Source organism: Eleutherodactylus coqui, chromosome 11 (genome assembly GCF_035609145.1).
Source record: "Eleutherodactylus coqui strain aEleCoq1 chromosome 11, aEleCoq1.hap1, whole genome shotgun sequence".
NCBI classification, from domain to species: domain Eukaryota; kingdom Metazoa; phylum Chordata; class Amphibia; order Anura; family Eleutherodactylidae; genus Eleutherodactylus; species Eleutherodactylus coqui.
This window is the reverse complement of record NC_089847.1, coordinates 79,623,595-79,648,183: the sequence shown is the minus strand read 5'-3', so window position 1 is coordinate 79,648,183 and position 24,589 is coordinate 79,623,595. Positions and strand designations below refer to the sequence as shown.

Here is a 24,589-nt window from a genome sequence, read left to right as displayed (position 1 = left end):
TGTAGTTGGTAAGCCAGATCTCCAGCTCTAATGAGCATTTTTCCACACTCAAATGCCAACTTTCATAAATGGCAAATGTGTAATAACAGCATGTTTACTGCAGTAAACTAGTAATGTCAGGCTTAATATATTGGGACGCTGGAATTGGTACGCTTCTACAGCCCTTGTCTGTGTACAGAAGAGCCTCAGAGAAGCTTTGGATAAAACATGATTACAGAAGACCATTTGTAGTCCGTATCCTCTAGTTAACCATAGAATTCTGCACACCAGGAGCAAATATATCCAAAAATAAAAGTAGAACTAAGGAACCAGAGAGGAATACACAAGGTGGCAGATTTTTTGATTTTTATAGATATTGGCCCCATCTCAGCAAAACTGCCAGAAAGCAATATCTCTGCTACTTTGTAAAACAAGTTCTATTGCAATTACATGTCATCACATTCTACAGTATAGATCTTTCACCTTGAATCGCCGGAATACCTCTTTAAGAGCCACAGTTCAAAAAGTACTGGAAAGTTTGCATCAAATAATTTGCTTTGGTGTAATTATAATCCACTAACACTACAAACTATTATTGTAACTGCTATGCATGCCATATAGTCACATTGGGATTATGGCTCGTTAGCTCTGGAGAATGATTAAGAGAAACAAAAGCATGCTTTGTTATACAAGCACATCCATGCCATGAAACAGGGGAAGTGAAGGAAGGAGCAGCCCACATGTTCAAGATTAGAGATGCCACAACTTTGCAAACAGAAAGACAGCATAGCAAAGAGTCCATATAGTCACAACATCCAAAACAAGAGCAAACTCACAAGACCTAAAAGGTATAAAACAGAGGAGAAAAAGAAAAATAGTATTTTATGATTTTGTTACTCCAAGTATCACGATAATCACAATGCGCAATATTATGCATTACTGCCACTAAGGTTAATTATAAAAAAGGTGCATGAAGTTTATTGCGCCATTTCATAGGCCTCTTCGTAAGTTGATTAATGGCGACAATGCAGTAATAAAACTGGGATCCCCAACAATTAAAGGGGTTGTCCCGCGCCGAAACGGTTTTTTTTTTTTTTTTTAAACCCCCCCCCCCCAGTTCGGCGCGAGACAACCCCGATGCAGGGGTTAAAAAAACAACCCCCACAGCGCTTACCTGAATCCCGGCGGTCCGGCGTCTTCATACTCACCTGCTGAAGATGGCCGCCGGGATCCTCTGTCTCCATGGACCGCAGGGCTTCTGTGCGGTCCATTGCCGATTCCAGCCTCCTGATTGGCTGGAATCGGCACGTGACGGGGCGGAGCTACACGGAGCCCCATAGAGAAGAGGAGAAGACCCGGACTGCGCAAGCGCGGCTAATTTGGCCATCGGAGGGCGAAAATTAGTCGGCACCATGGAGACGAGGACGCCAGCAACGGAGCAGGTAAGTATAAAACTTTTTATAACTTCTGTATGGCTCATAATTAATGCACAACGTACATTACAAAGTGCATTAATATGGCCATACAGAAGTGTATAGACCCACTTGCTGCCTCGGGACAACCCCTTTAAATAAAGCGTGAAAATTGCCTGAAAGCAGTGACTTGTCCAAGCCTTCCAAGACACAAAATTCACTACTGATCTTATAAACCAACTCAGAATCCATATTTGCCATTGTACAAAGAGCCCTGCAATGTATTACTGTCTACAGGAACAACTCCCCCCTAGACCCTATTCACATGCTGGAAATGATCTAGAGCCCTCGCCCCATTCATTTGATTAGCAAACCACGCATTGAACAGGGCTAATATGCATACAGATCCACAGTATTGGTACATGGAAATCTGTGGCATGTAAACACACCATTAGAGACATCATATCTCCTTCCATCTGCTTACTTGAAGGGCTGGCTAAATGTCTTGGGCAGCTGTCACATCAGTTTTTTGTTTTTAACAATTTGGGGCTTATTCACATGAGCAACATCCTCGCACAGGTTTTGTGCAATGCACACAAAACTCGTGCGATAAGACCAATTCTTTGAAAGTACTTATTCATATGAGGAAAAGAAAGTTGTGGCATTGAGGTGTACCCATTGTTTTCAATGGGATCTTAAGACATTGCATCGCATTAGCATGCAAGTGCGATGTGATGTTTCCCAATGAAATCCAAAGGAAGCATTTGCGATCCTTCGACGTGCGTGAAACATGTGCCTGACGATTGCAGTTTCACAGGAGTGATGTGAGCCGTTTTTGAACACCACTTCGCATCAACATGAAAAACGCATGTTGGCAAGCGTGATGTCAGGCCAAGAAACTCGGCCCAATATAGAGCTCACCCGTGTGTGTGTAGCCTGTAAGAAATCGACTGATGTAATGCCAAGCAGCTGTCATGGGTTGCAACAAATTTCATGGCAGTGAACAGGCTGCCTTCTTTGGTAGTCAGGATTAGAGCAGGAAGTAGAAAGTGCCCAATCAATGGCAATGGAGTCACAGCACCTTAACGCTGCTATGGGAGGAGTCCATAGCGTGGAGAAACTACGACTAAAAGAAAAGACCGTGGAAGCTTTTGAAAAATTCCACCAGTATTAAAGGGGTTGTCCCGCGCCGAAACGTTTTTTTTTTTTTTTCTCAATAGGCCCCCCGTTCGGCGTGAGACAAACCCAATGCATGTGTTAAAAAAAACAAAACAGTTTAGTACTTACCCGAATCCCCGCGCTGCGGCGACTTCTTCCTTACCTTACTAAGATGGCCGCCGGGATCTTCACCCACGATGCACCGCGGGTCTTCTCCCATGGTGCACCGTGGGCTGTGCGCGGTCCATTGCCGGTTCCAGCCTCCTGATTGGCTGGAATCGGCACACGTGACGGGGCGGAGCTACGAGGACCAGCTCTCCGGCACGAGCCGCCCCATTCACTAGGGAGAAGACCGGACTGCGTAAGCGCGTCTAATCGGGCGATTGGATGCTGAAATTAGACGGCACCATGGCGACGGGGACGCTAGCAACGGAACAGGTAAGTGAATAACTTCTGTATGGCTCATAATTAATGCACGATGTACATTACAAAGTGCATTAATATGGCCATACAGAAGTGCTGAACCCCACTTGCTTTCGCGGGACAACCCCTTTAACAAAAACAGGCCAGTGGGGAAAAATGTGAAAGGACCTTTGTGTTAGTGTGCCCTGGGTATTTTGTGTATTCAGAATGGACACCTTTGTATTATAACCTTTATTCACAATTCCACAGCATGCATGCATGGCAGATATATAGTTTGCAGACATCGGATGGGCTTTACTCATACCTATAAGTAAATTCTCAGGTGTTTTTACGAGTGTAGTCCACTATACATGTAGAGGGAACCTCTGGTACATATCTGCACTGTTCTGCTGCCTCCCCACCGGCCACATGACCATCTTACTGCTGTAACTTCATTAGGCATCACTGGGAACGATCCTGTGCCACAGTGCTGAACGATAACCACAAAGTGACCAAAGAACTTTCTCCCCTCTGGCTTAACTTCCTCCATTCTCTGCCTGAAGCATGACTGTACAGTCAAGATACATACAACACATGCACTACTGCCCTGCAAGAACCACCCAATGAACCTACTAAACAGGCAAATAATAATGGTAGAACATGGAGCAGAGGGAGGGGTTCAAACTGCACCCTCTGATAAGAGACAGGATGGGTGAGAGGGGTTTAGTCTGCAGTGAGCAGGAGGAGCGTTAAAAAAAAGTTTTAACACTCCGCATGATGTGCAGGGAGCAGTATCAGACCTACCTCTTTCGAGCTTGCAATGAGAAATGGAGCACTTCGCCCGAGCAGCCCTATCAATTTACATAGGCAGGACTATACATTTGACCAGTTGAAAAACAAAAAAAAAAAAACACTTTTTAATGGAAAATCCTTTCAAAAACAACGTGTCCCTACTCATTCAACTTAAATGCCCTGAGTGGCGCCCTTGAGTTTTAATATACAAGGTGCTGTGGTCCCATTTGGCTAACAAGCTGGGTGTCACTAAATTAACACACGTATATCAGGCTGTAATTTACACAGACCAATACTGCACTTGAAAAACTGATTTTTCCAATATGAAATGGAAAAAAAACCAAAACAACCACATATGTAAATAGCCCCAATAGAAACAATGGGGTGTATTTCCATGGGAGTTGTGCATCTCGCAACACACAAAACTCGTTCATGTTAATACAGCTCTAGCAGCAGTGCAGCCAGAAATGGTCTGTAAACTGTGGGCTCTCCATCCCTCTGTGTACCTTTTTGGTTGTCTCCATTTCCCATCCTCCTACTTTTAGTGTTCATCTCCCATTCTTCCCGCTACTAGTGGAGTTATTCCACGTATATCAGTATTAGTGAATTGTTCTTTACACAACTGGACACAAAGTATAGGATCCTGTTATTAGAACGCTTTCATATGGTCTGTGGATTAACTTCTAGCCATCTGTAATATCATACAGTGAAACCTGACTCAATTACTTAGTACTAGCAGAAGACCGTGTCTACGAGTGCCATATGTTCAGCTATACCCTAAGCGGAGCATACTGTGTCCAACAACAGCTGGGCACAGGATACAGCATCTACTCACACGCTGGTGGATTCACAAATACATAAGACATATTGTTAAAATAATCTGTAGGTGGTTTCTGGCAACACAACGCTGCTTCTGCTGCAGATTTCAACCCATCCACTCTAGTGGCAGATAAACACTATGAATACACAAGACTGTTTAGTTAGCGGCCTGCGATGCTTCCATTATAAGAGAATTGAAGATATTTGCCCATTATATATCACAACTGAATTTGTTTTCCTAACAGCTTGAAAATAAGTGACCCCTCTCAATATATACCCATGTATGCAATTAAAGAAACCCTCCAGGAAAAAATGTTGTATTATTTGGTCTGTTTGTAGTGTAAATTGGGTAAATAGAAGTACTGATATTTTTTTTAATTGATTCTCTCCTGAATTATAAGCCCCATTCCAGTGTTGTGCAGCATCACATGACCTGGACTCCGACTCCACGAATGCCGCAGCGTCAGTCTCTCAATGAGAGGCTTATATGAACACAGATTGAATCCTGCATCATCTTGTGTGTTAATCGGAGGACGGAGAATCAGAGTGCGAGTCATGCGGTACCACGGAACACATGGTTCAGCTAGAAAGCGCCTGGTAAGAGAATTACCAGCACTACCACCCCATTTGCATTACTAACGATCATTTGCTTCCCCCCAGAGTGCTTCTTTAACCTTTGTAAAGATTATTGTAGGCGTGTCCCAAGGTCATTAATACATACACACTTGTCACTTCAAGCATTGGATGTTCAAAATGGTTTTCACGCTAAGTCAGACAATTGTAAACTCCTGATATTTTCACAGTACAGCTACATATAGAAAAACGCACAACACAGCAACCAACTATAAGAGTGAAGATTCGATTACTTATATTGCCAATGACTGACCAATATGTCAGTACTAAGAGGTTTCCCAGAGATAGCCCTTTTAGAGGAAGAAACGCATATCTAGAAAATGCTAAGTCTATATTCCCCTGCCCCAGATCTTTACAGCCCCATATCTCTCGTTTGTCTCTCAAGCTCCATCTACATCCTGCAGCTGGTGACATGATGTACACAGGTTTACTACAGCAGCCAATCACAAGCTCAGCGGTGTACAGCGATTGGCTGCAGTGGTCAGCCTGCATATAGGACAACACAGACTGCACGATATAAACCGTCAGTAGAAAGAACAAGAGATACGGCACAAGAGCTACAGGGGTCCCGAGCAGGTGAGCATAGGTTCTTGTATTTTTTAGGATAGAGAGATGAATTGGGTGTCCTGCTGCAGCCAGACACGGGACTGTGACTAGAAGGAGAGCTGCTGGGACACAGATTTCCTCAGACTACAGTTCAAACAGCAATATAAGAAAACAAAAGCATGAAGGTAGGAGGAGATTAAGTGGGGGGGGGGGGGGGAATAGGAATATGCTGGAATATAAATGTTATTATTTTAATAGGTTTTTCCTTTTTTTGTGTTTCTTTATCTGGTTAATCCCAAACCAATATTCCAAAGTTCTATGTTCCAAAGAAATATTGGTTAGTATACGACTAACATAGTGACATATGGCCCTTAATGTTTACATCTGCAAATGGCTAGCCCCATCTTTTGGACAAATTGAGAAAAATGGAAATCTAGATGACATAAGCACAAAACGTAACAAACTGACCAGTACATGGTTACACAGAATTATGTAACAAGTAATACAAATTTTCAAGACAGCACAGCTATTCACTGAATTATATGTTGTGCTGCTGCAGCACCTCTAGGTTTTATTTACCAAAAACATCTCAGAAAAAAATAGGCTCTAGCTGTTTAGGCACCAATATAAGTGGTGGTTATGTGACTGCACCCCTAAAGGTGTTGGCTCGGATAAGAAAGAGGTCTTTATTTCCTCCCCAAAAATACCACTGATTTTGGGCCATTTCAAGTACTGCAGTTTAGGCCTATTATTGCACTGCAATATTAGGCACAGCCATGGATAAGCGTGCTGCCGTTTTTTCTAAATGTGGAAAACCCCTTTAAAAGGAAGGTTATGTCACCACGACAAATCTGCATGACTGGATTTTTGCTGCTGAATCCACGGCAGGAGTCTGTACGAAGGATCCGCCACGAAAACCTTTCAAAGCATGCTTATTCCTTTACACACGTGGAGGCGAATTGCGAGGGGGAAAAAAAAAAACAAAACGCAGCATGTTCTGTTTTGCTGCAGACTTCACGTATGGGCTTTCATTGACTTCAACGCAAGCAGTCTGGCTCACAGCCCATCTACAACCAACATTGCAAATAAGCCACGGGTACCTGCATCATCTGTCAACGGCACAGAGAAAAAAAAAATTCTGTACTGCGCATGACCGATGGCGAGCGGCCGCCGTCATCCGCAGTACAGCAATAGCAGATACACGGGGTTGCCGGCTGTGGTCACAGCTGGAACCTGCATGTAGAATCTGGCTCTGCTGTGTGCAGGCAGCCTGAAAAGGTAAGTCACCCATGTACAGAATCCACCTCATATTTTGGGAATGAATAGGTGACCTCTAATCTCTGGACCTATCATTAGATGTTCCCTAGAAATACATGTACTAAATGTATGGGTCCACCAGGCAGTGCAAGGAATATATGTAATGTATTGTATGGGAGATATCTGAAACTCAAAAATCTTCACCATCACAGAGAATTCCACAAAAAAGAATTTGTCAAACCGTCTCTGCGATACATAAAAACCAATAGCATGATATAGAAGCCATCCAGATTTTGCAGTGATTGGCTAAGAGGCATCACATGACAGGACGCCACTTCAGTATTCCTTCCAATGCAGTTTACATTGGACTTCTATCCCCTACACAGCAACCCATAAAATAGGAGGTTACCCCCATGCACTACATAGATACCAGTTTATCTGCCAAGGTAAGGCGTGGTGGCAGCTTCTATGGGTTTTATATCAGAATGATTATAAGGCTAAGCTCACCCTACGGAGGCTGTCCTTCACATCAGAGCAATTACAGATCATGATCAAATGGATCCCCAAAAATCCAGACTCACCTTATTGACTTATAATGGAATCAGGTTTGTAGCAAGTTTAAAAAGGAAGCCTATCACTTGCCTAAAGCACCATAAACCACGTTATGGAGCTGTTAGGTGATGTGTCTGGGAACATGGTGCTGCATTTTTTTTTCTCTAATTTATTTATCCCCCCCAGGACAGAAAATCTGACTTTAGATTGCGGCACGCACGGTCTCCTATACAAGTCTATGGGAGAGTGCCCGCACAGAATTCTGAAGAGGCAGATTCTCTTCATTCGGCGTGCAGATTTCAGCCGCGGGCATCAGGAAACAGGTGAGCATTTAAAAAAATAAAAAGATTAGATAAATAAATCACCCGGGTCCCTGTCACCTACCCCCACAGCGCCATAACTGTTGATTGTGCTTTAGGCAAGCGAGCGGTTCTCTTTAAGAGAGTAGTTCTGCATATTGCATTATTTTGATCATCAAAAATACCGGACTCCCTGACGGAAACAGCATAACGCCAGTGCGAACAGCGCCTAAGGAGTTACAGCTTCAACCGCGTGAAGTACATTGTAAGCTTTTAAGGTATTCTGCTACAATCTAGGAATCCATCAGTTCAGCAGTGCCGCACCGCAGCCCCAGCACTGAGTCATAAGGCGTGTCCGAGCAGCACTACACATCTGCATGCACATGTCACAGGGATCTACAAGTACAGGAACTGGAGGTCTACCTGCACAGCTGCCCTTCTTCTCTCCAACCGATGAGGAGGAAATATGTGAAGACTGATGTCCACCAGTTTCGGCCATGTTGCTGGCAATCACTGCAGAGAAGAGAAGAGAACACCAGTAAATGCAATGTAGTTACAATCTCTATATTACAATGTGGGAGCGGCTATATATAATTATGTATATATACATACATAATAATAGCTATTTAGTGAGGCGCGCCTGGCAGGTGGTATAAATAGCTCTGCATGCCGGTTCTAATTTTAGGCAAATCACAACAGCCCTACATATTACTGTACTCACAACATAGTTTATGGTCTGCATACCTGGTGACAGGTTCCCTTTAAAGATTTTGCCCAGTTTTAAACTATTGACAGTTTATCCCTCAGACAGATCACCAATAGTAGATTAGCATCACCTGGGATTCCTGACAATGAGCTGTTCATTGAGCCAATGACTGCAGGAAACAGCTCTGTTCTCACTGCAGTGGTCAGGCTGGGTACTGCAGCCCAAGTTCTCATTAAAAGGAAAGGGAATTTAGTACAATGCCAAGTCTGAGCACTGCAGTAGCAACAGAGCTGTTTACTTCCTGCAGAAGTCAGCTCAGTACAAGAGTACTCTGGCCCAGCTGGCAGTTAGGGCCCTTTTATGTTGGCCAATAATGGTTCAGCTTCCTGTGACCCAGTAGGAATCTGAACAACGACTGCCTAGTTACACGTCCGGATCCCTGTTTTCTGCTTGAGGAAGGGCATGCAAACGAATTATCGCTCAGTGTAAGTGCATATCGTTCGTCAACCAGAAAACGGAGGGATCCGTCCGTGTAAATAGGCAGTCCATCTATGAATGGCTGAATGGTGGTGGGCAGGAACGATCCCGGCCCGCTCCACCTCTATTCACTAAGTGATGATCCTCCTATGTAAGATCATAGGAACGATCATCGCTGGGACCAGCTGTCGGGCATCTGCATCCTCCCTTCTGAAAGGGCCTTTAATTGGCAGGGCTCCCAGACCCCCACTGATCTACTATTGATAATAAGCTGTTAGTTTACAACTAGACAAAAGCATCTGCCCCATCCTTTCACAAGCAGGGAATACACCCTCTCCAGGTTCCATTACATGCAAAGTCAAACCCAAGTCTACCGATCCACGGAAAAGGACCACTCTGACCTTCACCCACATGCTCAGGAAGGAATTAGCGCCAGTGTAAGGCTTCTCTTTACAGTGTTTAGCAAGCATTTTTTAGCACCCGTTAAAACAAATACTGTAGATTCTATTTTCAGGTGTTCAGCGCATTATTTTTTATTTCTTTTTTTGACGTTCTACATTGCCTAATGAAATGAATGGGGGGTTAAAAGCACCAAGTACAGGGTTTTTAATACTGTTACTATGCCACATAGAGGAGTAAGAGAAAACAAAAATGCTGATGTCAACTTACTTTCCCTGCTTTGTTACTGCACTAACTATACCATAAAAATGCAGGCATACGCTCACAAAAAACGCCTGTGTGAGTGGCCCGAGGCTGCTTTCACATCTGCACTGGGGATTCAGCTTTCCTGTTCCGTTTAGGGAGCAGAAAAGGGGGGATCCCTGCGGCTGACCGGTTCTGATTAGGAACTAGCACCGGGCGGGCCCCTATGACTAACGGAGCCCATCCGCTTTCAGATTTGCAATGGAAGAAGCACAGCATGCTGCACCTTTTCCACAGCCCACCAAGACATCGCCTCCCTGCCACCACAAAACAGGAACCCCCATTGATATGGAGCAACTTTGCTTCAGACAGATGAGCAGTAAAGGCAGAAGTGACACCAGGCGACAATCCGGGCAGGAAGCGGATTGTGTGCAGACAGTGCTGGGGTAACAAGATACATTGTAACAATGTAACCAACTTGTTACCAGCAGCCTACAGCCGGGCCTGCAGAGCGCATAGGCTGCACTGTCACACAGCCGCAGTCACACAGCGCCGCCTGACAATGCAGGACCCCAGCGCGGACACTCCCAGCCACACAACAACAAGATACGGGGACACAAATGCAGGAAGAAGACAATATCTACGTGCGTATTCCCGTCCTTCTCCTGTCGTCGTCGTCGAGCGAGGCAGCGCGACACCGACACAATGACGCAGCGAACAAGCGCCGTTAACGGAAGGCGGGGTTAGTTATAGGCGGGCGGAGTCACCAAGCCAGCAGAACCAATGGCACTTGGGCGTTGCTGTAAAAAGAACGAAAGGGTGGACGCACCTAACGAGCATGCGCACTCGCAGGTTCCGCCCGTCCGCTCCTACTTTCCTTGTATAAAATAAACTTTATTAACCCTTGGCTGTTGTTACAACGTACACAGGCATTTTCGCGCCAATTGAAATATAGAACGTTTCAATAGGATTTGTTAATGTGGAAGAAATCATGACGTGGGGTTAATTGTTGTATTCTAATACAAGTTGTATTAGAAAATGGAAACGTTTGCGATATCCCCCTTTACGGATGACGTTCAAGCGCAAAAACTCATCGGATGTAGAAAACACGTTGTTTTTTTTTTGTTAATTTTTAAATAAAGCTGTGATGTTTAAAAAGCACGCAGGGATACTCGGGAGTTGTAGTTTCCATGAACGGTTTGCTGTGAGTGTGACTGAATGAAATCAGGGCTGAGGAACTACATTTCCCTACATGCCCGAGTTTATTTCGTCTGCCCCGCCTTGCGCTTCTCTCGTTGCGTTGCAGAGCTCCCGGAAGCATATTACCAAAGGAGGCCTGAGTTCTCCTATGGGGCCGATTCAGCCAATCAGCTGGCTGGAATCGGCACCACGTGACACAGCGGCGTGCCCGCGCATTGCTGTGCACAGGATAGTGCTGCCTGAGTTCTCCTGTGCGGCCGATTCAGCCAACAGCGGCGTGCCCGCGCATTGCCGTGCACAGGATTGTGCTTTGCCCGCGCTTTCACATGTTCAGTGCCTTGCCATGCACTCGTGTGGACACAGGATTGTGCCTTGCCCGCGGTTTACATGCCACTCGTGTGTGGCACAGACAGTTATTGATTTGGCAGGTATTTTTTGTGCTTTTTGGCAGGTTTTTTTTGTGCTTTTTGGCAGGTTTTTTTTGTGCTTTTTGGCAGGTTTTTTTTGCGCTTTTTTGCAGGTATTTTTTGTGCTTTTGCCAAAGGTGATTATTTCTTTTGCGCACGTGGATTTGCCAGCGGAAGTTTTACATCTTTTGCGCAAGTGGATTTGCCAGCGGACGTTTTACACAGGACTACTAAAAGCCAAGGTAAGCTGCTGCATCTGCTCATTTAATTGCGCTCTTACTTCCCCTGCGCGCATTGGCGGAGAGGCGGCCAATTCTGCATGCCGCTGCATTGTCCACGAGCGCGATCCCCAGCATGCCGCTGCATTGTCGCCGCGATCCCCAGCATGCCGCTGCATTGTCCACGAGCGCGATCCCCAGCATGCCACTGCATTTTCGCCATGCCGCTGCATTGTCCACGAGCGCGATCCCCAGCATGCCGCTGCATTGTCCACGAGCGCGATCCCCAGCATGCCGCTGCATTGTCGCTGCGATCCCCAGCATGCCGCTGCATTATCGCCATGCCGCTGCATTGTCCACGAGCGCGATCCCCAGCATGCCGCTGCATTGTCCACGAGCGCGATCCCCAGCATGCCGCTGCATTGTCGCTGCGATCCCCAGCATGCCGCTGCATTATCGCCATGCCGCTGCATTGTCCACGAGCGCGATCCCCAGCATGCCGCTGCATTGTCGCCGCGGTCCCCAGCATGCCGCTGCATTGTCGCCGCGATCCCCAGCATGCCGCTGCATTGTCGCCGCGATCCCCAGCATGCCGCTGCATTGTCGCCGCAATCCCCAGCATGCCGCTGCATTGTCGCCGCGATCCCCAGCATGCCGCTGCATTGTCGCCGCAATCCCCAGCATGCCGCTGCATTGTCGCCGCAATCCCCAGCATGCCGCTGCATTGTCGCCGCAATCCCCAGCATGCCGCTGCATACATGGTCGCCGCTGCATTGTCCACGAGCGCGATCCCCCAGCATGCCACTGCATTGTCGCCATGCAGCTGCATTGTCCACGAGCGCGATCCCCAGCATGCCGCTGCATTGTCGCCGCGATCCCCAGCATGCCGCTGCATTGTCGCCGCGATCCCCAGCATGACGCTGCATGCATGGTCGCCGCTGCATTGTCCACGAGCCCGATCCCCAGCATGCCGCTGCATTGTCGCCGCGATCCCCAGCATGCCGCTGCATGCATGGTCGCCGCTGCATTGTCCACGAGCACGATCCCCAGCATGCCGCTGCATTGCTATGTGTGGAGACGCGGTTACCAGAGATTTGTGCGCTGTGCGCTGCTACGTGTGGAGACGCGATTACCTGAGATTTGTGCGCTGTGCGCTGCTACGTGTGGAGACAACACCCAAGATTTGTGCGCTACGTGTGGTGAGTACGTCACCTGAGATTTGCGTGACGCCACCTGACGCAACCTGTCTTTTTTTTGCAGATTTGTGCGCCTTATTGCAAAATAACGTGTGGAGAGGATCCTGACGTTTGGACGCGTTTCGAGAAGAATTTCGCTTCGCTCGGACACCATCTGACATCACTCAGCGAGGTAAGCTGCTGCATCTGCCAAATTTTTCATTGCTTGCATATGCTCATGTGTACATGCATGCGTGCCTGTATGCGTACATGCCTGTATGCGTACATGCATGCATGCCTTATGCGTACATGCGTGCCTGCGTGTATGCGTACGTGCGTGCCTGTATGCCTATGTGCGGGCATGCGTGCCGTATGCGTGCGGGCATGCGTGCCGTATGCGTGCGGGCATGCGTGCCGTATGCGTGCGGGCATGCGTGCCGTATGCGTGCGGGCATGCGTGCATGCCTTATGCGTGCGGGCATGCGTGCATGCCTTATGCGTGCGGGCATGCATGCCTTATGCGTGCGGGCATGCATGCCTTATGCGTGCGGGCATGCCTTATGCGTGCGGGCATGCCTTATGCGTGCGGGCATGCGTGCATGCCTTGTGCGGGCATGCGTGCATGCCTTGTGCGTGCGTGCATGCATTATGCGTACGTGCGCGCATTATGCGTACGTGCGCGCATTATGCGTACGTGCGCGCATTATGCGTACGTGCGCGCATTATGCGTACGTGCGCGCATTATGCGTACGTGCGCGCATTATGCGTACGTGCGCGCATTATGCGTACGTGCGCGCATTATGCGTACGTGCGCGCATTATGCGTACACGCATGCCTGTATGTGTACACGCATGCCTTATGTGTACACGCATGCCTCTGTGTACACGCATTCCTGTATGCGTACACACATGCGTGGCTGTATGCCTATGTGCGTGCATGCGTGCCTTGTGCGTACAGGCATGCGTGCGTGCCTGTATGCGTACAGGCATGCGTGCGTGCCTGTATGCGGACAGGCACGCGTGCCTGTATGCGGACATGCACGCGTGCCTGTATGCGGACATGCACGCGTGCCTGTATGCGGACATGCACGCGTGCCTGTATGCGGACATGCACGCGTGCCTGTATGCGGACATGCACGCGTGCCTGTATGCGGACATGCACGCGTGCCTGTATGCGGACATGCACGCGTGCCTGTATGCGGACATGCACGCGTGCCTGTATGCGGACATGCACGCGTGCCTGTATGCGGACATGCACGCGTGCCTGTATGCGGACATGCACGCGTGCCTGTATGCGGACATGCACGCGTGCCTGTATGCATGCATTTATGTATAGATGCACGCATGCGTGTACATGCATGCAGATGCACACATGCATGCATAGATGCACGCATGCATGTATGTATGTATAGATGCATGCATAATTCTTCTGACCTGGTTGGGGGAGTAGTGGTCATTGTAAGTGGGTTGAGCGGATCTAGGAATCAGTAATACTGGTGGGATGTGACTGTTAACCTGCTGATTTCTCGTCATTTCCTGCAGATCTGACGTCCTTGAGAACGGGAAGGCTGGCAGACAGTGAAGAGACCCTCGTCGTTCAGCAATCTTTAAACCCTTCTTTTAATGCACTGTTTTTTCCCAGTGACTCCCTTGTTTTTAATACGCTTTTTAAAAAAAATAATTATGACGGAGGATCCTGAAAAACTGCGCAATATTTTACTGGAATGCATTAAACAGAAAAGACCCATAAACACAGCGGCCTTTTGTCTATGTCACAAAGGCTGCTAGGTGTCATAATTAAGGATGAGCGAGTATACTTGCTAAGGTACTACTCGTTCGAGTAATGTGCCTTAAACGAGTGTCTCCCTGCTCATCCTTAAAGATTCGGGGGCCGCCGCGAGGGAGAGCGGGGAGGAACGGAGGGGAGATCTCTCTCTATCTCCCCTGCGACTCACCTGTCAGCCGCAGCGGTCCCCGAATCTTTATGGACGAGCAGGGAGATACTCGTCTAAGGCACATTACTTGAACGAGTAGTGCCTTAGCGAGTATACTCGCTCATCCTTAATTATGACACCTAGCAGCCTTTGCAAACTTGGATTGGTGTAGGAAAACTAAGTGTTCCTCAAAATTCTGAAAAGTAATGTTAAATTTGTACGTCTCCTAAATGGAAAAAATAAATGTACAAAAGTTTTAAACCGTGCTTCCAGAATAAAGTGAACAGATGGAAATATATATGTTAGCAAAGATTTGTACAGTATGTTGGCACTTATTTTATATATGACATTTGACAATGTGAAAAAATGAAAATTCAAAATTGTGCAAAGTAGCAATTTTAATAAATATACACAACTTTTAACAGTCCTTTTTTACTACCTAACAGAAGTACAACAAGGGGAAGAAAAAAATGTCAGTCACTTGGATATGCAAAACCTTTACGGACTTATGATATGTCAAGTGACAACATGTAAAGTTCCAAATTTTCGGTCTGTCACTAAGGCGCAAACAGGCTTGTTCTCTAAGGGGATAAATAGCTTAGTGTATAAACTGTGAACCGACTAACGAGGGACAGTGAGCAGCATCACATGCAACCTGACAATCTTCATCGTACTGCTCCATCAGATCCTGATGATGGATTTCCATAGCAGGTGATGGGCCATTTCCAGCTTTTAAGCGTCCTCCGGAGCCAACATCTGGGAACTTTTGGCTCTCTGGTGATTCAACTCTGTGGTTGTGAGCACCGGAAACGGTTATCACAGTGCAGTATTCTGACCAAAACGTATCAGCTGACCTATAACGAGGAAGAAAAAAAAATTAACCCTGCCTGCAATTGGCTTAATTCCGTGGGTTTTCCTAGTTCTTGCACTGTCCCTGCTTTTCTTCACTCCTACTTTAATAGATAAAGACATCGTATTTGGACAATTGGTATGTTTCTCCGAAGGTTGGTGCAGTATTGGGATGGAACCTGTACGTTTGCTTAAAAAAAGGAATTAAATGCTCAAATCTAATGTTATGTCTTTTTCGCCCAATAAGACGAATTTAACACAGCAAGTGTGTGAGAGAGAGAGAGGGGGGGTGGCTGAGTAAGTGGGTGAGCATACATGCATGTATACATACATGCACGCATACAGGCATGCATGCACACAGGAACGCGTGCGTGTACGCAGACAGGCATGCGTGTACGCATACAGGCATGCATGCGTGTACGCATACAGGCATGCATGCGTGTACGCATACAGGCATGCATGCGTGTACGCATACAGGCATGCATGTACGCATAATGCGTGTACGCATAATGCGTGTACGCATAATGCGTGTACGCATAATGCGTGTACGCATAATGCGTGTACGCATAATGCGTGTACGCATAATGCGTGTACGCATAATGCGTGTACGCATACAGGCATGCATGCGTGTACGCATACAGGCATGCATGCGTGTACGCATAATGCGTGTACGCATAATGCGTGTACGCATAATGCGTGTACGCATAATGCGTGTACGCATAATGCGTGTACGCATAATGCGTGTACGCATAATGCGTGTACGCATAATGCGTGTACGCATAATGCGTGTACGCATAATGCGTGTACGCATAATGCGTGTACGCATAATGCGTGTACGCATAATGCGTGTACGCATAATGCGTGTACGCATAATGCGTGTACGCATAATGCGTGTACGCATAATGCGTGTACGCATAATGCGTGTACGCATAATGCGTGTACGCATAATGCGTGTACGCATAATGCGTGTACGCATAATGCGCGCATAAGGCATGCACGCACGCATACAGGCATGCATGTACGCATAAGGCACGCACGCACACAGGCATGCACGCACGCATACAGGCATGCACGTACGCATGCCCGCACGCATAAGGCATGCACGCACGCATAAGGCATGCACGCACGCATAAGGCATGCACGCATGCCCGCACGCATAAGGCATGCACGCATGCCCGCACAAGGCACGCATGCCCGCACAAGGCACGCATGCCCGCACGCATAAGGCACGCATGCCCGCACGCATAAGGCATGCCCGCATGCCCGCACGCATAAGGCATGCCCGCATGCCCGCACGCATAAGGCATGCCCGCATGCCCGCACGCATAAGGCATGCCCGCACACAGGCATGCATGCAGGCACGCATACAGGCATGCATGCAGGCACGCATGCCCGCACGCACAAGGCAGGCACGCATGCCCGCACGCACAAGGCAGGCACGCATGCCCGCACGCACAAGGCAGGCACGCATGCCCGCACGCACAAGGCAGGCACGCATGCCCGCACGCACAAGGCAGGCACGCATGCCCGCACGCACAAGGCAGGCACGCATGCCCGCACGCACAAGGCATGCACGCATGCCCGCACGCATAAGGCATGCATGCCCGCACGCATAAGGCATGCATGCCCGCACGCATAAGGCATGCATGCCCGCACGCATAAGGCATGCATGCCCGCACGCATAAGGCATGCATGCCCGCACGCATAAGGCATGCATGCCCGCACGCATAAGGCATGCCCGCACGCATAAGGCATGCCCGCATGCCCGCACGCATAAGGCATGCCCGCACACAGGCATGCATGCACGCACGCATACAGGCATGCATGCAGGCACGCATGCCCGCACGCACAAGGCATGCACGCATGCCCGCACGCATAAGGCATGCATGCCCGCACGCATAAGGCATGCATGCCCGCACGCATAAGGCATGCACGCATGCCCGCACGCATAAGGCATGCACGCATGCCCGCACGCATAAGGCATGCATGCCCGCACGCATAAGGCATGCATGCCCGCACGCATAAGGCATGCACGCATGCCCGCACGCATAAGGCATGCATGCCCGCACGCATAAGGCATGCATGCCCGCACGCATAAGGCATGCATGCCCGCACGCATAAGGCATGCACGCATAAGGCATGCACGCATGCCCGCACGCATAAGGCATGCACGCATGCCCGCACGCATAAGGCATGCCCGCATGCCCGCACGCATAAGGCACGCATGCCCGCACGCATACGGCACGCATGCCCGCACATAGGCATACAGGCAGGCACGCATAAGGCATGCATGCATGTACGCATACAGGCATGTACGCATACGGCACGCATGCCCGCACGCATACGGCACGCATGCCCGCACGCATACGGCACGCATGCCCGCACGCATACGGCACGCATGCCCGCACATAGGCATACAGGCACGCACGTACGCATACACGCAGGCACGCATGTACGCATAAGGCATGCATGCATGTACGCATACAGGCATGTACGCATACAGGCACGCATGCATGTACACATGAGCATATGCAAGCAATGAAAAATTTGGCAGATGCAGCAGCTTACCTCGCTGAGTGATGTCAGATGGTGTCCGAGCGAAGCGAAATTCTTCTCGAAACGCGTCCAAACGTCAGGATCCTCTCCACACGTTATTTTGCAATAAGGCGCACAAATCTGCAAAAAAAAGACAGGTTGCGTCAGGTGGCGTCACGCAAATCTCAGGTGACGTACTCACCACACGTAGCGCACAAATCTTGGGTGTTGTCTCCACACGTAGCAGCGCACAGCGCACAAATCTCAGGTAATCGCGTCTCCACACGTAGCAGCGCACAGCGCACAAATCTCTGGTAACCGCGTCTCCACACATAGCAATGCAGCGGCATGCTGGGGATCGTGCTTGTGGACAATGCAGCGGCGACCATGCATGCAGCGGCATGCTGGGGATCGCGGCGACAATGCAGCGGCAAGCTGGGGATCGCGCTCGTGGACAATGCAGCTGCATGGCGACAATGCAGTGGCATGCTGGGGGATCGCGCTCGTGGACAATGCAGCGGCGACCATGTATGCAGCGGCATGCTGGGGATCGCGGCGACAATGCAGCGGCATGCTGGGGATTGCGGCGACAATGCAGCGGCATGCTGGGGATTGCGGCGACAATGCAGCGGCATGCTGGGGATCGCGGCGACAATGCAGCGGCATGCTGGGGATCGCGGCGACAATGCAGCGGCATGCTGGGGATCGCGGCGACAATGCAGCGGCATGCTGGGGATCGCGCTCGTGGACAATGCAGCGGCATGGCGATAATGCAGCGGCATGCTGGGGATCGCAGCGACAATGCAGCGGCATGCTGGGGATCGCGCTCGTGGACAATGCAGTGGCATGCTGGGGATCGCGCTCGTGGACAATGCAGCGGCATGGCGAAAATGCAGTGGCATGCTGGGGATCGCGCTCGTGGACAATGCAGCGGCATGCTGGGGATCGCGGCGACAATGCAGCGGCATGCTGGGGATCGCGCTCGTGGACAATGCAGCGGCATGGCGAAAATGCAGCGGCATGCTGGGGATCGCGCTCGTGGACAATGCAGCGGCATGCAGAATTGGCCGCCTCTCCGCCAATGCGCGCAGGGGAAGTAAGAGCGCAATTAAATGAGCAGATGCAGCAGCTTACCTTGGCTTTTAGTAGTCCTGTGTAAAACGTCCGCTGGCAAATCCACTTGCGCAAAAGATGTAAAACTTCCGCTGGCAAATCCACGTGCGCAAAAGAAATAATCACCTTTGGCAAAAGCACAAAAAATACCTGCCAAAAAGCGCAAAAAAAACCTGCCAAAAAGCACAAAAAAAACCTGCCAAAAAGGACAAAAAATACCTGCCAAATCAATAACTGTCTGTGCCACACACGAGTGGCATGTAAACCGCGGGCAAGGCACAATCCTGTGTCCACACGAGTGCATGGCAAGGCACTGAACATGTGAAAGCGCGGGCAAAGCACAATCCTGTGCACGGCAATGCGCGGGCACGCCGCTGTTGGCTGAATCGGCCGCACAGGAGAACTCAGGCAGCACTATCCTGTGCACAGCAATGCGCGGGCACGCCGCTGTGTCACGTGGTGCCGATTCCAGCCAGCTGATTGGCTGAATCGGCCCCATAGGAGAACTCAGGCCTCCTTTGGTAATATGCCTCCCGGAAAGCATCAGGTTGGTGGTCAGTAAGAAGTAATGTTTGCTCCCCTGTACATACCACTTTTGGGTGGTTTGTGTGGTGACTGTGGAAGACTAAGACGGGAGAGGATGTGAAGACGGAGGGGCTGCTGCTTCCGTCTTTACCGAAGACTGGAAAATAGCGCAAGTCAAGTAACCAATCAGATCCCTGCTATCATATTTCCAGTTCTGCTTAGAAAATGAAAGGCATGATCTGATTGGTTGCTATAGGCAGTTGCATTCGTCGCTATGGAAGCATATGTTGTTGTCAGTGCTAGATCTTTTAGACAAACGTATATTTTGTCTTGCTAGAATCTCCTGTAGCAGGAGAATTACATTTCAGATAGTAGAAAACCTAGTTTTGGAGTTGTGTACTGCGCCTTGATAGTGACATTTAGCTGGAGTGTCTTACACACTCGTGTATCTATTCCTCCTGTCCGATTGGCGTTGCAGGAAGTTTTCGTAGAAACGTAGAGCGCAGCCCCTCATTTGAACAGGTGTAAGCGCTGCGGAATAAGTTGGCGCTATACAAATAAAGATTATTATTATTAGGTGTGCGCACTCAGGCTTTTTTTTTTCTTCTCTCTCACGGAAAGTCCTCGTGAAAAATAAATTGTCAGTGTGTCCGATTCTACGATGAGCATTGCCCTTGTGCGGGGTCCCGCGTGGCGTCTGATGGAGTTCCGTAGCATTTTTTTCAGTCCGCATGCTTGTGGCCTAAGGGCCGGTTCATACGAGCGTCAGCGCGTTTTGGTCCCATAAATGTGCTGCATGTTTACATGACCAAAAATGGCTTGCGCCTGTACATTCCGCTGCTCTGTGCATATTTGTGCACGAAAAAAAGAATGCCGACGGGCCCATGTTACCTTGAAACTTTGTAGCGTTTCAGAAAAAACGTACGGGTGGGCTTGCAAAACTTCTTTACCAATAGTGACCTAACACAGCTTCGTTTTGTAAGTGCGCACAGTGAGAGGTGAACGCCGCGCTGTTGGTTCGTTGCTATTTGTCAACAAAGATGTTTTTCTTTTAAAGCGTTTCATAAATTCGCCCTATAGTTTTCAATGGGTCGCCTGAGCCATCCTTATTTGTGCTGATGCGTCCCGCACCCCTCAGGTGTCTAATGTACATCGTGTCGGGAAAATGCACCTCCCCCCTTTTTTTTTTGCTTTAAAAAACGAAGGTCATGTGACTGCTGACGTCATGCAGAAAACGGGCTGTGATGTCCTATAAGCATATTTCCGCCTATGTTTACGGGTTGTCACAGGTTATGTCCGTTTAGGGATGGTCATATTCAGGCGCTCGCACCACGTCCTCTAATCCAGGCATCCGCACGCGCACGGGGTGCTCACCACTCAATCCAGGAAGCCGCAGCTATGGATGATTTTTCTAGCCGCAGCGTGGACATCTCATCCGACCTAACCCAAGCCCTGAACGCCCTTTCATGTGCGTAAACATAGCTACAGGGACATCTATAGTTCATACATGCCCCCATACACAGTAATCTTACTGACGCTTGTCAACGTTACAATTGTCATCAACGTCACTGACAACGGTCAACTGTCAATAGTGTTACTTACAGCTGTCAAACTGGCTAACACCGTACTAAACTTTTTTTTTCGTTCCAGCTGTCAGTCGGGTTGCCTAGAACGGTCAGTCGGGTTGCCTAGAACGGTCAGTCGGGTTGCCTAGAACGGTCAGTCGGGTTGCCTAGAACGGTCAGTCGGGTTGCCTAGAACGGTCAGTCGGGTTGCCTAGAACGGCCAGTCGGGTTGCCTAGAACGGCCAGTCGGGCTCCTTAGAACGGCCAGTCGGGCTCCTTAGAACGGCCAGTCGGGCTCCTTAGAACGGCCAGTCGGGCTCCTTAGAACGGCCAGTCGGGCTCCTTAGAACGGCCAGTCGGGCTCCTTAGAACGGCCAAACTGGCTAACACGGTACTAACATTTTTTCCGTTAGAACTGTCAGTAACCTTGCTGATAACTGTTAGTAATGTCACTGACAGTTGTGACCAAGGTTTAACATTTGTCAGTGAGGTTATGGACAGTTGTGTGTATTCTCGCATGCACATATGCGGGTAGGTATGTAAGTATGACGTGTAACATGGACTATTTTATCCAGTCAAAATCCGCCCAAACTGTTCAGATTTTGACTGTGTTTTGGGTGCAGAAATGCTGTATAAACATCCCCTTAGGCCGGTTTCACACAGGCGACAAAATCGTGCGAGTTTTGTGCATTGCGAGACGCACAGATGTGAACCCCATTGTTTTGAATAGGATCATACACATGAGCGATTTTTACCTGCATGGCACTGCGATGCGATGCTGTGTAGGAAAAAGATCGCAGTATGTTTTATCCTTTTGCGACATCGCCCATTGTCGTCAATAAGGTCAGTGGCAGCAGCATCAGCCCCATTAACCCCTTAACGACCAATGACGTACCTGGTACGTCATGGAGCGTCGGGGTATGTATGAAGAGAGGTTGCGTGGCAACCTCTCTTCATACAGTGCGGGCATCAGCTGTTTATAACAGCTGACACCCGCGGGCAATAGCCACGAGCGGCCAATCGCGGCTATTAACCATTTAAACGCCGCTGTCAATTCTGACAGCGGCATTTAAATCCCCCGAACGATGTTCGGGGGTCCCGCGCGGCCCCCCCGCAGTGAGATCGGGGGATCCGTGCAGGTGTCATGGCAGCCGGGGGCCTAATGAAAGGCCCCAGGGCTGCCTTAGCAGACTGCCTATCAAGCCGTCCCCGTGGGGTGGCTTCATAGGCTGCCTGTCAAAAAGCAGTATGACGTAATGCTATAGCATTACGTCATACTGCAGGAGCGATCAAAGCATCGCATCTTAAAGTCCCCCAGGGGGACTTCAAAGTAAAGTAAAAAAAAGAATCACTAAAGTTTTTTTTTAATTGAAAAAAAAAAAGTTGTAAAAGTTTAAATCGCCCCCCTTTTGCCATATCTATTATTAAAAAATCTAAATAATAAATTAAAAATATGTATTTGGTATCACCGCATCCGTAAAAGTCCGATCTATCAAAGTAGCACATAATTTTTCCCGCACGGTGAACGTTGTCCGAAACAAAAAATGAAGAAAGCCAGAAATGCACTTTTTTAGTTACCCTGTCTCCCAGAAAAAACGCAATAAAAAGCGATCAAAAAGTCATATGTATTCCAAAATGGTACTATCAGAAACTACAGGACATCCCGCAAAAAATGAGACCTTGCTCAACTACGTCGACAGAAAAATAAAAAAGTTATCGCGCGCACAAAATGACGACAGAAAATAATTGAAAAAAATTTTATGTCTTTTAAAAAAAAAAAGGAGTATAGTAAAAAAAAACCTAAACAAGTTTGGCCTTGTAGTAATCGTACCGACCCATAGAATAAAGTTATCATGTCGTTTTTGTTGCCATTTGTGCGCCGTAGAAGCAAGACGTACTAAAAGATGGCAAAATGTCGTTTTTTTCCATTTTACTCCACTTAGAATTTTTTAAACGTTTTTCAGTACATTATATGGTACTTTAAATAGCACCATTGAAAAATACAACTCATCCCGCAAAAAACAAGCCCTCATACAGTGACGTGGATGGATAAATAAAGGAGTTATGATTTTTTTAAAGGGGGGAGGAAAAAACGAAAATGGAAAAAGAAAAATGGCCGCGTCATTAAGGGGTTAAAAACAATGGGAGGATATTGCAATATCCTGCCGTGGCTATGACAGCCACGCCGGGGGATTCCCTCAGCCCGCAGGCATGCAAGGCTGTTACTATGTGAAAACGCCACACATCCAGGGGTTTTTCTGTTTGGGGGTATGTTCACACAGAGCAAGTCCACACCATTTAGTACAGATTTGCTTGTGGATTTCTCACTGTGGATTAAGGGCACCCCCCCAAAAAATTGGATAGTCACCTTCTGCAGCTTCTCCCTACTCCACCACCAGTCTCCTCTTGCAGTGGATCTTTGGGTAATCCGCAGTAAACATCTGCAGCAATTGGGATGTGTTGCCGATTTTTACTTCCCATTGAACTCAATTGTAAAAATATTGGCGACCCGTCCAGAAATTTACCATAAAGCCTCCTTACCAAATTGACAAGCTATGGACTTAACATCTGTACCGCAGATCAGTGTACATGGCCCACTTGTTTCACAGCAGGGGGAGGAGAGTTCCAGAAATATCGTCCAGATTGCTTGTACTATACAATGCGGCTAAAAATCGGCAGCGTTTAAGCTGTTTGTGAACATGTACTAAGGGACATCTTCAATTCATGACCTGTTGGGGGTACTGGAAGACTAGACACAGGAGATATGCTTCCAAATGTATTGTGTAGCTACTACAGAAGTGACATGTTCTGTCTGTACATAACAGCAGTTGGTCTGTAGTTCCTGCACACAATGTTACATGTTACCGCTGCTAGCGCATAGTATTCTACAAAGGACACTTTGTTTCAACATGTATTTGTGTTGTGCATGTTTATCCTGGTTTCACTGGTATTGTAAAAACAGGTTTGCCAGGGCCCAGTGGCTGCGCAGCAGTGACTGTATGGTATATGTCACTGATTTAATTGCAGTATTGCTATTTCCAGCACACGCAATGGGTGTATAGTAGTGTGGTGAAATCCATGTGTCACGTGCATGGCATGAGCAAAAGCCAGGGTGTCCCTTCTAGTTGCCCGACTTTGAATCAGCCACCTGATTATACATGATGTATGGTTTGGATAGTCCTCATCTTCATTAAGAGTCCTTTTAAACGAGCCGATTCCCGTTTTGAATGAGCTTTTGACATTGGCGCTAACGCGTTCGCACTTGTGCAGCCTATTCAAATAGGCAACTGCATCGTTGGCTTGTTCAAACGAGTCCTATCTTCTCCGGCGTTGCGTACAAGCGGCCGGCCTGCATGCGCTATCTTTTCACGCACTAGAAAATCGCCCATCTGATA

General features: G+C 48.3%; 2 protein-coding genes and 1 long non-coding RNA gene across 8 annotated transcripts in view; 2 read left to right on the top strand and 1 right to left on the bottom strand.

Annotated features, from left to right (window-relative positions):
* RTN3 (reticulon 3) overlaps positions 1-10,469 on the bottom strand; it is a 39,483-nt gene extending 29,014 nt beyond the window's left edge. Inside the window, exons 1-2 of one of the 4 annotated variants that reach the window (XM_066582759.1) lie at positions 10,319-10,469; positions 8,273-8,362 (exon numbers count right to left, since the gene is read on the bottom strand). In XM_066582759.1, the coding sequence (XP_066438856.1) occupies positions 8,273-8,348 (76 nt within the window). In that variant the 5' untranslated portion in view covers positions 8,349-8,362; positions 10,319-10,469. The remainder of the gene's footprint in view (positions 1-8,272; positions 8,363-10,318) is intronic. The other 3 variants (XM_066582760.1, XM_066582761.1, XM_066582762.1) reach the window with 3 other exon arrangements.
* A 610-nt stretch (positions 10,470-11,079) lies between these two features.
* LOC136582020 (uncharacterized) lies at positions 11,080-15,678 on the top strand. Of its 3 annotated transcripts, none has more exons than XR_010787125.1 (4): positions 11,080-11,325; positions 11,395-11,523; positions 12,760-12,867; positions 14,216-15,678. It is a non-coding gene; the product is annotated as an uncharacterized lncRNA (long non-coding RNA). The 3 variants fall into 3 exon arrangements; XR_010787124.1 differs by having other exon boundaries at positions 11,080-11,348; XR_010787123.1 differs by having other exon boundaries at positions 11,087-11,523.
* A 3,962-nt stretch (positions 15,679-19,640) lies between these two features.
* The window catches only part of ATL3 (atlastin GTPase 3), a 43,107-nt gene continuing 38,158 nt past the window's right edge, over positions 19,641-24,589 (top strand). The window contains exon 1 of the mRNA XM_066582751.1: positions 19,641-19,651. The gene's annotated coding sequence lies outside the window, so the exon portion shown is untranslated. The remainder of the gene's footprint in view (positions 19,652-24,589) is intronic.